Here is a 16,691-nt window from a genome sequence, read left to right as displayed (position 1 = left end):
TAATGAAAATCCAGGTAAAAGAATAAGAAATTCATATATTTAAAGGGTGATCACATAATACACATCTGACATAAAATAGAGATTGTCAACCTTTGTTTGAGAGGCATCGTATATAATACAAATGTTGAAACAATTTCACCATTTTAGTTTAATAAAATTCTTCAGTTGTTCAAAAAAAAAAAAGATCTTCAACCAAGTGTTGCCTCTTGCCATCTATGTGTTTTTCAGATAATCATACATTACCATCCAAAAAATTGACAATCTTACTATTTTAAGATTTCCAAAAACAACTTCTACAAAAGATTCGAGATAAACTATTAAGTTTCTAATACTACCTTAACTGAAATAAGTATGATAGAGGTTAGAACTATTATTTTCTTCAAAAATAAGATACACTAATTACATTGTTTAAACTGTATTTATTTTTTCTTCTATTGGACTACTTTAGGTGGCGAAGATGGTGGCTTGTGGTGATTAGAGGCTGACAGAGGTGGTTGTATAATGATATGAGTATCTTCTAGTTAAAATTGTATTGATATTTTAGTAAATAAAGAATCCTTATGTAAATATTATAATTGTATCCACTCATACTTGTTTCTATAAATACGATAATATAAAGCAACACTTTTACAACATTTCAAGATTACGTAACATTTCTATTTTCAACTGATTTTTTTTAATGAAATTAAAAAAAGTGACATATACATGTGCCACGCCACCACAAATCCACAACCGTCACTGTTGTTGTTGCATCGTATAATGTTGGACTAATAACTAACATATGCTATCACACATGTTATTTTATGTGTCAAAAGACACTTTTAGTGCTCTAAGGGAATACAATTTAATATTAATCAACAGACATTCAGAAACATAACTTATTTGCAAGTCAAGAGGTCGATTGAAAAATATTTAGATATATCAAGATTCAAGGATGATACAATTGTCTGATCACCCTAAATATCAGCAATCAATGGAATTTTACCTGAACTAAGCTCCAGAGTCCAGATATGATCATCAACTAGTTCAATGCCACACTAATCCTGACATTATTAGATTCAATATGCAGAATTTTTTGCCAGAATAAACGAGTAGAGCCGCGTGCAACGGTAATCAGCATTACATAAAGACAATCAGGAAGCTCAAATCTATATGAACAGGAAAGAGAAGCTTGCAACCATTTTAATATATAAGTTTAAATTTTGAACTTTAAGAATCAACTGCAGATGTTTTATATTTAGTAAGGGTGAATATATGTACATCACCTCTGGCCTCTGTTAGCCATCACCCCACCAAATTTACGCCTTACGGTGTTGTAATCTGGTAGTGTAAAACATAATCAGTGGCATAAGGCTAAAAAGGCCAAATAGAATGCATAACCTATAAAGGAAATGGATTGAACATTTGAACAAGTTTAACAAGTCTAAAGCTAGCAGAATTTTAGCCTTTCACTGGTTTATAAAAATATAAAAGTGTTGCAATGTGAACCCAAACCTACCTAATTTGTTGTGACCCTGACTAAAGATTTAATGTTGACCCAACCAGCTTTGACTCATTACTTAACCAACCCACTCTTTAACAAAAAATCCAAAAGGATGATGTATATACAAAAGCTAATACCAAGTACTTCAGAAACGAGCTATATAGATAAACTTACCCTGTCTTTCGAGAAAGGGCTCTCCTGCCATTAGACAAAATAGGGGTTTAGACATGACTTTGGCGATCCTCTGCTATTACACATCTAGAATGATTTAGTTAGCCTATAAAACTGGTTGTCTTCCCCACGAGTCTTTTAGAGTCCAAAATCTCGTTATTTAGCTTCTTTTCAACAAGATGAAGTACTCTGATGCACCTTTCAGCCTCTTCAAATCGTTCTTGTGCTGTCACAAGCTCTGCACATCTCTCTCTCAGATCCATTTGTGCAGCTATTTGAACCAAACCAGTATTTACTTTTGTTTCCATAAGCAAACTCCACTTTTTCATTACTTCCTTCCTTTTGTAAATGGCTTCCAAGTGGACCCAAAGCCATGACACATCAATTTTAGCTGCTTGTGCCTGTGATACAAGGGCCTCTATTTCTTCCATTTTCTCAGTAACATCATTGGCTTGAATCCGCCTGACAACTTCACAAACAGCCTCTAGAAAAGACGCTTTCACAGAAGCTATAGTGTATATACATTCAGCTGCAATATCACCGTGTTTCTTAAATATGGCTTCAAGAATCGGTGCAACACTCTCTTTCACTTCGTAGCCTTGGACACAAATTACGCTACATTGAGAAGTTGAAGCCTTTGCAGGAAGTTGCTGTCTCAGCTGTCCAAAATGAATACAGATCAGAGTTGGCAATATGGCCGGGTTGGGTAACGACAAATGCATTTTCCTACGTTCAGGTGAGTTATATTAAAGCCAATGTGTCAAATGGAACTTCAGAATCCATTATTTATTGGGATTAGTTTCTTGGAATGTAACTATCTTTGACCGAATGTCTATAGTAAGAAAAAACTAAAGTTATGTGTATTGTATGTAAGCAACTTGAAAAAATGTTTATTGTATGTAAAAAAGCATACGTGGCAACCATATACAGGTGCCACTTGTCAGATTTTAATTGGTTGAAACGAAATTTTTACATACAATAAACAATATTTCAAAGTTGTATACATACAATACACACAACTTTAGTTATTTCCTACTATATACATTCGTTCAAAGTTTCTTACATTCATGGAAACTAATCCCTTATTTATTACTTTAACTAGTAATTTGTTGTATTAAAAGAGCTAAATTAATTACAATGGTAATGTTGCTGGTTAACTAAAAACATATCGCCTCGAACCCTGAGCATACTGCCCGTTTGGATGTCACTGTTCAGCTCGATCGATCGAACGACCTTCCCACCCGTCGTTCAAAAAAAAAAAAAAAAAACCCTAAAAACATATCAACTCCTTACCTCTAGTATGGTCCTATATTGTTTTGTTCTATAAAAGTTATAAATTAGTTTAGTATACGATTATATTTCACATTTCAAATATTAACAGAAAAATGACAAAAGTCAATACAAGCTGAAGGCAATATATATCAGAATTTATTTTAGTAGTATAACATTGACGATCATACTAATATTCTAAATATTAACAAAACGACAACTGTCAATACAAACTGATTTGACCCATTTGGGCCGCAAACTATAGCCAACATTCATTACTTTTAGGCTTCTAACTTATTTAGATATGTTCTTCCAGCCAAAACATTTAGCCGCAATTACAACTAACTTTCAAAAAGTATCAAAAAGCCCAATTACAACTAACTTTCCCAGTTTGACCAAAACTTTCATTTTCCACATAAACCATTTCAGCAAATAAAAGTGTAAGGGTTAAAATAATAAGTCAACTAAATTTAGCCGCAAAAAGTGTCTCGCATGCACAAACATAATGGCAAATACATATGTTTACAATTGTACCTCTTTAGTTGTGGGTTGCTTCGGCCCTCCAATTGAAAGAACCAAGTCATCGTATTTGTTATACAACTTTTCTTCACAAAGCTCTAGATGTGGTGTACCTAATTCCTCGGCCATGTTTTGTGTGTCATCGCGATTCAGTTCACCATCACCACTTCCTACCACATCATTCTCAATGCCTCCAGTATTGAACTCCGCCGCTTCTAATTCCATCAACATATCTGATGTCCACAAGTTGATTACTGGAACCAATGTCTCCTTCCCTGTATTTTTTGGATTGATTGAATGTGCATAGAAAACCTTAAAAAGTAAAAAAAAATAAAAATTGTTAAGTTTATCGTAGTATAGTATTTCCAAACTGATAGACAAACATATACACAATCAATTAAGCATGAACAAAACATAAACTTACGACCAAAAAGGCCATTGGGCCGTTGAAGTAGCTAATCGGATTCCATTCCCTTCTTGTTCTCACCAAGCACTCAAGAATGTATTGGCACCAATCCATATTTCTCACATCCTGCAAATTTTTCATACACCCCAAAAAATTTTGGTTCACCACCCCACCATGACTTCCCACCATAACTGTAACAAACAAAACTAGAAAGTTCAATTTAAATAGTGTGCCACCTTTCTCCTGCTCTACCATCTCACGAATTACATCCGCAACACGTATCGATTTCTTTGTGGCTGGAAATTGCTTCCTAAATTCTTGTGTTGCAAGATTCCACTTACAATTTGTAATGAATGTATTGATTCTCGTACCACCCATTGGAACACCTAGAACATCATGTATTGTTTTATTTGTGACTTTCAATGACGCATCCCTAATCTTTAACGTGCATGCCTTATGATCAAAGTTCTTCACAGCCCAATATCCCATAACTGTTGGAATCTTATCTATTTGAAAGTCAAGCATTGACGCGAATCCCATTTCCCTTATCGCAGCCTTTTGATCATCACTTAGCCTACACATCAAACGATAAAAAGAGTTCGGGGGTGACCTTGGTTTTATCCGGTAGGGCATTCTTTTGCGCCCACGACGCCAAGGGAACGAGCTTGGCTGCTTTACAGGTTTGTCTTCCGTCTCCACAACACCCTTCATATTTTTCAAATAAGTTTGGTCACTCGCTACATAATCATCATTTGGTTCATCATCAAATTCTTCCCTTTTCAGCCTTTTATAGATATTCCATTTCAGTTGCATCGTTTCATCTAAAACATGTTAAACCATATTACTTACTACAACTACAAAACACTACTTAACAATTACACAACAGTTACATTTATTACTAAACAACTTTATGATACAAAATAGCAAAATATAAAACAACAATCTACTTAAAAAAAACTTAACACCAATGAAATTATTGATCTTTTTTATTTATTCAATCTCTCTCATTGTTTTATTGGTCCACATGGGTTAGTAAGCCTTGTCAGTAAAAGTTTGTTTGTCACTCAAGCAGTTCTCATGAAACAATATGTTATAGTCAACATATATAACACTCAAAAACATATAGAGCTATATGTATCATCAATATGTATGAACGACACAAATACTAATCTATACCGGCCACTAGTCACAATAGTTACACTTGCACATATAAATCATATATTTTATCTAATAAAACTCGATAACATTTGTTGATCAATCACAATGTACATATCCAAACATTCTACCAATTAATATTTGAAACTTTTATACTACGTCTAGGGTCAGTTCGGTCCAAATGATCTCAATGAGGTCAAGGTTTCTCCGCCGATTTAAGCATTTTGCTAAAGTACTACTATACGGGCCCATAATGCCGGCCTTCACATCAGTTATCAGTTTTATATAATCTTAATTAATGTCGGAAACATCAGTAGTTTTTTTGGGTTTTCCGTTTACTGTTAAAATGTGGGATAAAAAGTATTACAGTCCTTGATAATTTCATACCTTCTTTGGTTGTTACATACATATTTGTACCTATATAATGTATATATATATATATATAATAAAAAAGTATGTATAATAGTATATATAAAATATTTATATAATAAAATAAAAAAGTAGATGATAATTTCATACCTTGTTCGGTTGTTGGCATTCTTTTAGCGTGTCTTTGTTCCTGATAAAACGTTTGTTGTCTTTCATTTTCTGCTACGATTATGTATGTTTCCATGCTCATTATCCCCCTTTTTTTTGAAAAATTATAAAATTTAACCCCTTTTTTTATACCGATTTTAATCCCCCATTTGCTGCTGTCGAGAAAAAAAAAATCAGAGAAAGGAGGAGGAGGGGGAGTTTTGTGCTGGCGGGTCGGAAGAAAAATAGAGAGGGAGGGTTGAAAGAGTTATCTAATTTATTTGTGTGTGTGTGTGTAAAGGAAATTTAAACGGGTCATCATTCCATTTTATGCGATTCAATTGGACAAAGGGTTTACACTTTCGAAATACACACCAATTTTGAAATGTTGTAATGAATTTAGCCTTTAATGTTTGGGTATCATAAAAAAAAAATAAAAAATGGGTTGTATTGAATAAAATACACGTGATACGGCTGATAATTTTAATCGAATATAGAAATTAAACTGAGATCTTGTCTTTTACATCAATTAACTCTTATTAAACCAGCGTTATAAAGATTAAAATAAAATTGAAAAAAAAAACTACTTTCAATCTACATGACTATACATAGTGAATAACCTGCAAACATCTACATACCACAATATCCATTACCTAAACGCACAAATATCTCTATTCCAAAAAATGAATGATAGATACGTAGATGCATAAGATTTTTCTAAGGGTATTTTAGGAAGTTCAGGATTAAAGTGTTTGAGAAAGTGTAAATTATAAGGTAAAATAGGGAATTTAATGGTATAGTGTTTAATTTGGGGAGGAGGTAGTTTGTTTATATAGGGAGTATAGATTTTATTTTTTATATCAAAATTTCACTTCTATAATTTATGGTAATTATACAACTAATTAATCCAGTTTAACGAAAGCCCTTAGAACTTTGTTTAGCAAAACCCTTTATTATACCTTTTTTAATTAAAAAGAAGAATACCATAGAAATAAAAAGTGTGAAAGAATGAAATGCTTTATATAGTATATAGAATATAGATAGATAGATAGATATTATATAGCTATTAAAAATAATTGGTTGACGAGTCATAAAAAGTTAAAAACCACTAAGGCTATCTCCAATGCTAAGAATGCTCTTAGGTGTCCTTGAGCTGTCACATCATATCCTTACAAATCCTTATAAATCCTTATACATCCTTACAAATCCTTCAAATCTTATAATTTTATCTCCAACTATACAAATATCTTTACATATCATTTTATCTCCACTAAAAACAAAAATATATTAGGTAAGTACAAGTAAGGGCATGCCGCTAGGTAAGGGCATCCTTCAAAAAATCCTTAGTTTTAGACAAGCTTCAACGGTAAAGGATATCCCCATTGGAGATAGCCAAAGAAAATATGAAAATGAGGATGTAGAGCTCGAAATGAGATATTGGGGTGGGGGGAGGGGAATGGGGTAAAGAAGGCGTTTCTTCAACTCTTTAAAATTTATTTATTTTTTCTAGTCATTATTAAAACTAAACAATTTTATTAACAACATACCGTTACATTAATTAAATTAAATAAATTATTTAAAAAAGAAACAAACTTATTTCATTAATATTAAAATCTAAAAACGACTATCAAAACCAGATACTATAAGGTTTGTTTTAAAAATAACAAATACTAAAAAAAATAAGAAAAAAGTGGCGGCTCCATCTTCTTCATTCTTCAACATATATACACACAGAATATATATATATATATATATATATTGCACAAATATAAATTTTTTTTAAATGAAAAACTATACACTTGAGATTGTGGGGTCCCCCTCCTAACGGCTATTTCTCTCCTCTCTCCATCTATGAGTAACGAGTCTAATACCCTGCGAGCAACCCGCTGGCACCGGCGGCGGTGTAGCCGGCGGTATGGAGCCATAAACTCGCCAACCCGCCCTCCACTCTGTCCCCCCTAACATGGTTGGTGATCACAAAATGAGAAGCTTGCACCAATTTTGATAAAGTTGAATATATGTACATCACTTCTAGCATCTTTTAGTTACACACCACCAAATTATGGCTTATGGTGTTGTAATGTGGTAGTCTAAAACAAAAATTAGCGGCATAAGACTGAAAAACTGAAAAAGAAAGCAAATAGAAAACATAACCTATAAAGAAAATGGATTGAACATTTGAACGGGTTAAACTTGTCCAAAGTTAGCAGACTCTAGCTCTTTAGTCTTTTCTGGTTTATAAAAACATAAAAGCGTTGCAATGTGAACCCAACCTATTTCACCGTCACCCAGACTTGAGATTTAATGTTGACCCAGCCCACTTTGACACATTACTTAACCAACCCACCCATTATATGTGATCTTTAACAAGAAAACCAAACGGATGATTTATACAGAAAGCTAATCTCGATTCTCAAGTACTTAAGAAACGAGCTATATAGAGTAAATAACTAACCCTGTCTTTCACGAAAGGGTTCCCCTACCATTAGACAAAATTAAAGTTTAGACATGAGTCTGGCGATCTACTATAACACATCTATCATAATATAGTTAGCCTAAAACATTAGTTGTCTTCCCCACGAGTCTTTTTCAGCCTTAGAGTCCAAAATATCTTTATCTAGCTTCTTTTCAACAAGATGAAGTACTCTCACGCACCTTTCAGCCTCTTCAAATCGTTGTTGCACTGTCACGAGCTCAGCACGTCTCTCTATCAGATCCATTTTGGCAGCCTTTTGAACTAATACAGTGTTTACTTTTGTTTCCATAAGCGAACTCCACTTTTTCTTGACCTCCTTCCTTTTGTTTCTGTAAATGGCTTCCAAGTGGACCCGAAGCCACGACACATCAATTTTAGCTGCCTCTGCCTGTGTCAAATGGGACTCAATTTCTTCCATTTTCTCAATACCATCATTGACTTCAATTTGCATGACAACCTCACACACAACCTCTAGCAAAGTTGCTCTCACAGAAGCTATAGTGAATATACATTCAGCTGCAATATCACCATGTTTCTTAAATATGGCTTCAAGAATTGGTGCAACACTATGTTTCACTTTGTAGCCTTGGACACAAATTATGCTACATTCAGAAGTTGAAGCCTTCGTAGGGAGTTGCTGTCCCAGCTGTACGAAATGAATACAGATTAGAGGTGGCAATATGACCGGGTTGGATAACGACAAATACATTTTCCTACGCTCATTTCAGTTATGCTGAAGCCAATGTGTCAAATGAAACTTCAGAATCCATTGTTTGTACTTCAACAAATAAATTGTTGTATTAAAAGAGCTAAACTAATTACAATGGTAATGTTGCTGGTTAACTAAGAAAGTTACGAACTCCTTACCTCTACTCCTCTAGTATAGTCCTATATTGTTTTGTTCCATAAATGTTACTCGTATAAATTAGTTTAGTAGTTTACCAGCATATTTCATATTTCAAATATTAACAGAAAAATGACAAAAGTCAATACAAGCTGAAGCCAATATATATCAGAATTTCTTATAGTAGTATAACTTTTATGATCATATTAATATTTTAAATTACTAACAAAACAACGACAAAAGTCATTACAAACTGATTTGACCCTTTTTGGGCCGCAAACTATTGCCAACATTCGTTAATTCCAGGTTTCTAACCTGTTTAGATATGTTGTTCCAGCCAAAACTAGCCTATAAAACTATAAAAAAAATAAAAATAAAATAAGCCAATTACAATTTACAACTAGTTTTGCCCAGTTTGACCAAAACTTCCATTTTGAACATAAACCATTTGAGTCAGTGTACCACATAAACCATTTGAGCAAATAAAAGTGTAAGGGTTAAAATAATAACTCAACTAAATTTAGCAGCAAAAAAGCAACTCCTTTACTTAATGGCATGCACAATTATGATATCATATACATACATATGTTTATAATTGTACCTCTTTAGTCGTGGGTTCCTTCGGCTGTCCAATTGAAAGAACCCAGTTATCGAATTCGTTATACAACCCTTCTTGACAAAGCTCTAGATGTGGTGTACCTAATTCCTCGGCTATGTTTTGTGTGTCATCACGATTCAGTTCACCATCATCACATCCTAACACATCATTGTCAATGCGTCGTCCAGTAATGAACTCCTCTTTTTCTAATTTCATCAACATATCTGATGTCCACATATTGATTACTGGAACCAATGTCTCCTCTATATTTTTTGGATTGATTGAATGTGCATAGAAAACCTTAAAAAGTTTAAACAAATAATTTGTTAAGTTTATCATAGAATAGTATTTCCAAACTGATACACAAACATATACACAATCAATTAAGCATGAATAATAAACCATAAACTTACGACCAAAAAGGCCACTGGGCCGTTGAAGTAGGTTTTCGGATTCCATTCCTTTCTTGTTCTCACCAACCACTCAAGAATGTATTGGCACCAATCCATATTTCTGACATCCTGCAAATTTCTAATACTCCCCAAAAACTTTTGGTTCACCACCCCACCATGACTTCCCGCCATGACTGTAACAAACAAAACTAGAAAGTTCAATTTAAATAGCGTGCCACCTTTCTCCTGCTCTACCATCTCATGAATAACATCCGTGATACGTATCGATTTCTTTGTGGGCGGAAATTGCTTCCTAAATTCTTGTGTTGCATGATTGCAATTACAACTTAACCTGGATGCATTAATTCTCGTACTACCCATTGGAACACCTAGTACATCATGTATGGTTTTATTTGTGACTTTTAATGATACATCCTTGACCAGTAAAGTGCATGCCTTATGATCAAAGTTCTTCACAGCCCAATACCCCATAACTGTTGGAATCTTATTTATTTGAAAGTCAAGCATTGAAGCGAATCCCATTTCCCGTATCGCGGACTTTTGATCATCACTTAGCCTACGCATCAAAAGATAAAAAGAGATCGGGGGTTGATGTGACTAATTTATACCCATTACCCACATCATTATTGACCATTTTAATATATGTTTCTAGTCGTTTTTGTATGCATTTGACGCGTTTATGGTGTTTGTTAGTGTTTACAGGCTCTAAACAGGTTATGCGTCCATTTGGTACATTTTCGAGTGATTATTGGTCAGGAAGTACGTTATGTTGATGAGAGTCGATTTGAATGGATGAGACGGCAGAGCTTAGCGAGTAATCAAGACCGAAACGAGTTGGTTCTATACAAGCTCTTGACTGCGCCGCAGTGGGGATGCACAAGCCCACTGCGCCGCAGTCCTGCTCCACGGAATTAAAAGGAAAAACCCCACTGCGCCGCAGTGGGGATGGCAACAAAAGGACTGCGCCGCAGTCGCTTGAAGGAGGAACGAAGCCGTGGAATCATACTGCGCCGCAGTGGTGATCACACGAACCACCGCGCCGCAGTCAGTCAAAGTCGTAGTCGCCCAACACCTCACTGCGCCGCAGTGAGGAGAAGCCAAGACCCACTGCGGCGCAGTGGGTGCATGGGAAAACAAACCCTGACCTGTTTTTGCATCAGATTTTGAAGGGGTATAAATAGGAAACCCTAACTCGAAATTAGGCATCAAATACTCTTTCTAGGAGCCGCTCTATAAGGATTCTTCCTTCTCCAATCAAGTGTTTCACTTAGGCGGATTCATCGAAGATATTACGAGCACCCATCTAGATCGTATCTACATTATTGTCTTGCAATTTATTTTCTTCAAACAATTGGTACATCATGTTTCTTTTCTATTTCTTTGATTATTTTGAATTGATCATGAGTGGCTAACTGTTTAATCATCCACCTTGATGAAACGAGACGGATAATGTGATTGCTATATTTTTAATTCAAAAGGGTTTGTTTAATTATCGTTGTTCCGTGATCTTGATGGTTTTAATTCTTTTCGTTAATTAATTTTGATATTGGTTGCATATGATTATTCGTTGGTGGTACCAGTTGAATGTGTATGTGATTTTAAAACGGTTACTTGTCTATAAGTAATTATCACTAGTTCATGGTATGATAGTGAATATCATTTTAAGAAAATATTAAATTTGTCAACGTGATTGATATCGGTTGGTGGTACCACGTTATTGTCACATAGGTTCAATTGATAATTTGATAAGTCAATAAAAACTGATCGTTAGGAGAATTGTCTTAGCCTTGGTGGTACCGGCTTGGGTAATTCAACTAGTAGTTAGGTGATTTGATAATCTGTTCACGGTTGGTGGTACCACGTGAATAGTATAATCTTGTTACGACTATCTTTCAAACTCTAGAGAATTTGTTACTCATTAAAAGCGATCACATTTGAAGTCAAGGGAAGTCAAGGTGGATGACTTTTAATTATATCGTCTGAACTTGTATTTTAATTTTATGCAATCATATTGCAAATCAATTTATTTAATTGTCAAAAGGGAATTTTGAAGCAACACCTGTTTTCCAAACCATTCAACAAGCAACTAATCATTTCACAATCCCTGAGAACGAACTTAGACTTACCTCTTGACTATATTACAAATGATCGGGTCCACTGCCCGTGAGTGCGTAGTAGTTAGTTCTTTGGTAGTTTTAGTTTATAAATTTAAAGCTCGATTTTGCACATCAGGGGTGAACTTAGTTTTATCCGGTAGGGCATTCTTTTGCGCCCACGACGCGAAGGTAATGAGCTTGGCTGCTTTATATGTTTGTCTTCTGTCTCTAAAACACACTTCCGCCTCTTTTTCAAATAAGTTGGGTCACTCGCTACATAATCATCATTCGGTTCATCATTATATTCTTCCCTTTTCAGCCTTTTATAGATATTCCATTTCAGTTGCATCCTTTCATCTAAAACATGTTAAACCATATTACTTACTACAACTACAGAACACTACTTAACGATTACACTACAGTTACAATTACTGCTAAAAAACTTTATGATACAAATTAATAATATGTAAAACAACAGTACTACTTAAAAAAACTTTATATATCATGTGAAGGAATTTTATTTATTCTTACTAGATGAAACAATATGGTATAGTCGACATATATAACACTCAAAAAGATATATAGCAATATGTATCATCATAACGAATGACACAAACACTAAACTATACCAGCCTATATTCACAATAGTTACAATTGCACATATTTATCATATTTTTTACAAGTACATTATAATAGCTTGATAACATTTGTTGATCAATCCGAATGAATCCAAACATGTCACTACTTGATATTTGAAACTTTTCTAGTACGTCTAGCGTTTTGCTAAAGTAGCGTGGTTTGGATCAGCGGTAAATACCCTATCCTCTAGAGACAGAGATCAGAGGTCCAATCCTCATCCCATGCAAAGGCCGGAGGTCCTTTTCTACCATTTAGGTAGAACCTGGAGGCAGCTTCTCTACCTAGAGGTAAGGTGTGTGCCTACATCTTAACCTCCTCATACACTGTCGAAGTATTGGGGCCTAAAACTCGTGGAAGACAATAGTGGCAATTCCTTTTCCTTTCCTTTGCTAAAGTACTACTATTCTGAGCCATAACGCTGGTTTTAACATCAGTTATCAGTTTTATATATTCTTAATTAATTAATGTCGAGACATCAGTAGTTTTTTTGGGTTTTTTGTTTAATGTTAAAAAGTGGGATAAAAAGTATTACTACTTAATAATTTCATACCTTCTTCGATTGTTACATACATATTGGTACCTATATATGGGGTAGGGTTAATGTGAGAACCACAAATATGGAGAGAACCGTGAGAACCACTAGTTTCTTTCTCTCTTTCTTCTTATTTGTGTGGTGTTTTATTTTTTTTAATTTTTATTTTTCATATTTTGAAACTTTTTTTTGTTTTTTATTTTCTTTTAACAAAAACCCATTCCAAAAAAAAATAAAATAAAATATTTGTAAAAAATCTTATGGGTTACGTGTTAAGAAAACGTATGGATACAATACGGGCGTTGCCCTACATCCGTTATTAAGGGGTTGTCACCGGACGCATATGGGAATGGTATGGATTGGATGGGCGGCGATCCAAGAGATGGTGACGGTTGTTACGGTACGGGCGTAGCCCTTAATTCTAAAGAGATGATTTTTCAATGGTTCTTACGGTTCTCACCATATATGTTGGTTCTCACTAGATCATTTCACCCAAAAGATGTGTATATATAAGGGTGAGATATTTTGAGACCACCTCTTATTTTAAAATAATAAAGTATGTATATATAAAAAAAAAGAAAAAAAAAAAGAAGATAAATGCCCAAAACCCCCCGTCTCATATCTATATAAAATTAAAAAACTAGTTGATAATTTCATACCTTGTTTGGTTGTTGGCATTCTTTTAGCTTTCCTTTGTTCCTGATAAAACTTTTGTTGTCTTTCATTTTCTGCTATTATTATGTATGTTTCCATGCTCATTCTCTCCCCTTTTTTAAGTAAAAATAAAAATTAAATTTAACCCCCTCTTTTATACCTATTTTAATCCCCCATTTTCCTTTTTAGCTCTTGCTGCTGTCGAGAAAAAATCAGAAAGAGGAGGAGAAATTATGTGGTAGTTTTGCTAGCTGGCCGGTCAGAAGTAAATAGGAAAGGACATTTGCCATAATTTATGTGTGTAAAATGGAAAGGACATTTCTTGTAAAAAGCAGACGAAATTATAGACTTGAAAATAGAGAGGGGTATTTCATTATGGGTGTATCCAAAAAAATAGAGAGGCAGACTTGAAAATTATTCAATTTGTTGTAAAAAACACACGAAAAAAAATTAGAGAGGGGTATTTCATTATGGGTGTATCCAAAAAAAAAAAAAATAGAGGGGTATTTCATTAACTAGTTAGGGGTATTTAGTAAGATCAAATAAAAATAGGAGAAAGAAACTTCTTTGTTTGATTGTAACGAAAAATGAAATCGAGAATAGAGAAGTGGTAATGGTTTTTGTCCTCTTCATTCTTTACAAATTGTAAACAATAGGTGAAAATGGAATTTAATTTTTTTTTAATGATTTTATATGTGTTAATTTTAATTATAAATTAAAATTTTGTATTTCTCTTATATCCATTATCTGTTTGCACCAAACGATGTAATTCATTTTCTTTCCAAATACTCGTTTTTTCCCCACTATTTTCATCTATTACATTTTCATTTCTTATGATTTCTTCCTACCAAACACTTATAGTTTTGGATGATTAGTTAAAAATAAATATAAGATAAGGAAAATACTAGGCTCCAATAAACGTGTATAAAAAATTGTACTTTTCATATCAAAAGACCATCTCCTCAGTTTTTTATATAACTATATAATACACCTTAATTGCACCTTTAGGGTTGCATATAACAAAACCCTAAAAAAATAAAGATGATAAAAAGGATAGGAAAGAGGACGGGGAAATGTGGGTTCTCGGGGAGTATTAATTTGAATATAAACATGCATTTTAGTATTTTGGTTGATCAGTTGTTCTGAAGGCAGAAATTAAGGATTTGATCCTCATGCACAACAAGGTTGCTTTTCAACCTTTGATATAGCCTGGAAGCAGTCTCTCTACATTTGATAGGGGTAAGGCTTTCTATATCTCATTATCTCCCATACACCGTCGAAGACGGTATTATGACTCAAAATCCGTGAAAAATGGTATTAGAAGTTACTTTACTAACATGAAAATGTTCAAAAATTATTTTTTTTTTTTCATTTTCCCCCTTAAAACTTATTAAATATACATACTGTGATACTGAATCCTTTATGTGTAAATCATTTCAGCCACACACCACCAAATTATGGCTTTTGGTGTTGTAATTTGGTATTGTAAAACGTAAATTAGCGATTTAGTGAATTGAACATTCAAATGGGTTTAACAAGTCCAAACTTAGCGGACTGTTTGCTCCTTCACTGGTTTAGTGGTTTATAAAATCATGAAAGTGTTGCAATGTGAACCGAACCCAACCCAACCTGATTCGTTGCGACCCAGATTTAAGAATTAACGTTGACCCAACCCGCTTTAAATCATTACTCAACCGACACAACCATTCATTTTGTGATCTTTAACAAGAAAACATAAGGATCATTTATACAGATAGCTAATCCCATGTACTTAAGAAACGAGCTATATAGATAAACTTACCCCGTTTTTCGAGGAAACAATATCAACTAAAATTCAGCAACTTAACTTTTGGCCAAGTTGTTGAAGTTCCACAACATTATTTATCTATGTATGAACAACAATTAGTGATTGCTGCTTAGCTTGTCATCTACTGTTGATCAAATTTTACCAAATAATGGAAGTACAACAATACAACATCGTCAATTTTCATCACACCCTCACTATGTGGTTGAGGGATGTCATTCACTTGGTTGTACATTTTGTACCTCAAAAGTCAAAAAGTATTTCTAAGTTCATGGCTATATTCCTTAAAGGTAATATATATATATATATACATATATATATATATATATAGGAAAGTTATTTTAAGAACCATCAAAAAAAAACACGAGAACCAATCCTTGCCATTGATTTTGATCTTGATGATATTTAATTTTCTCTCTCCTCATTTTCACCCAATTCATTCAAATGGTTTTATCTCACAAACCGTACATCGTTAAACGAAAAAAAAAGCATGGGTAGTCTTAAAATTTCGTGCTCTTTCATTAGAGATGCGACTTGATATACTTTTGACAAACTTTTAAATTTCGATTTTTTTTTTAATTTTTTTTTTAGCGATAATCCTACACATGTGCAGGACATGTGTAGGGTATACATCATACACATCCTACACATGTGTAGGTAAAAAAAAAATTTCGAAAAAAAAAAAAATTTCGAAATTTAAAAGTTTGTCAAAAGTATATCAAGTCGCATCTCTAATGAAAGAGGACGAAATTTTAAGACTACCCATGGTTTTTTTTTCGTCTAACGATGCACGGTTTGTGAGATAAAACGTTTTGAAAAATTTGGATGAAAGTGATGAAAGAGAAAAAAGGAGATGAAATTTGTGGCCCAGATTGGTTCTCACGTTCTTCTTTTTTTATGGTTCTCAAAATAACCCACCCCTATATATATATATATATATATATTTGAATGACAAGCCTAAAAACATGTTTAAAGTTTCGATAGATGACACATGGATTTTACTGATTCTTACTTGATCTTCATCTTTGATATGCCATTGTCACACCAAATTTTTACCTTATTTACAAATTACAACCTATTAAATTAATCACATTTATCATCTTTCAATCCTCAATT

At 33.7% G+C, this 16,691-nt stretch overlaps 2 protein-coding genes across 3 annotated transcripts; both read right to left on the bottom strand.

Annotated features, from left to right (window-relative positions):
* Positions 1–1,149: 1,149 nt before the first annotated feature.
* On the bottom strand, positions 1,150–5,801 carry LOC122607801. 2 transcript variants are annotated; one of them, XR_006325099.1, is made up of 5 exons: positions 5,523–5,801; positions 3,867–4,669; positions 3,458–3,754; positions 1,658–2,313; positions 1,150–1,320 (listed from the first exon to the last, which is right to left on the bottom strand). XR_006325099.1 is itself a non-coding variant. In XM_043780850.1 (4 exons), the coding sequence occupies exons 1-4, from the start codon at positions 5,620–5,622 to the stop codon at positions 1,756–1,758; spliced, it is 1,758 nt and encodes a 585-aa protein (XP_043636785.1). In that variant the 5' UTR covers positions 5,623–5,801; the 3' UTR covers positions 1,553–1,755. The 2 variants fall into 2 exon arrangements, 1 of the variants encoding a protein (XP_043636785.1); XM_043780850.1 differs by lacking the exon at positions 1,150–1,320 and having other exon boundaries at positions 1,553–2,313.
* Positions 5,802–8,001: 2,200 nt separating this feature from the next.
* LOC122607253 lies at positions 8,002–8,704 on the bottom strand. The gene has a single exon (XM_043780190.1). The coding sequence runs from the start codon at positions 8,702–8,704 to the stop codon at positions 8,075–8,077; it is 630 nt and encodes a 209-aa protein (XP_043636125.1). The 3' UTR covers positions 8,002–8,074.
* Positions 8,705–16,691: the final 7,987 nt, after the last annotated feature.

Source organism: Erigeron canadensis, chromosome 7, assembly GCF_010389155.1.
Source record: "Erigeron canadensis isolate Cc75 chromosome 7, C_canadensis_v1, whole genome shotgun sequence".
In the NCBI taxonomy this organism is placed as follows: Eukaryota; Viridiplantae; Streptophyta; class Magnoliopsida; order Asterales; family Asteraceae; genus Erigeron; species Erigeron canadensis.
Note: the sequence above shows the minus strand (reverse complement) of the source record. Positions and strands in the feature narration are given on the sequence as shown.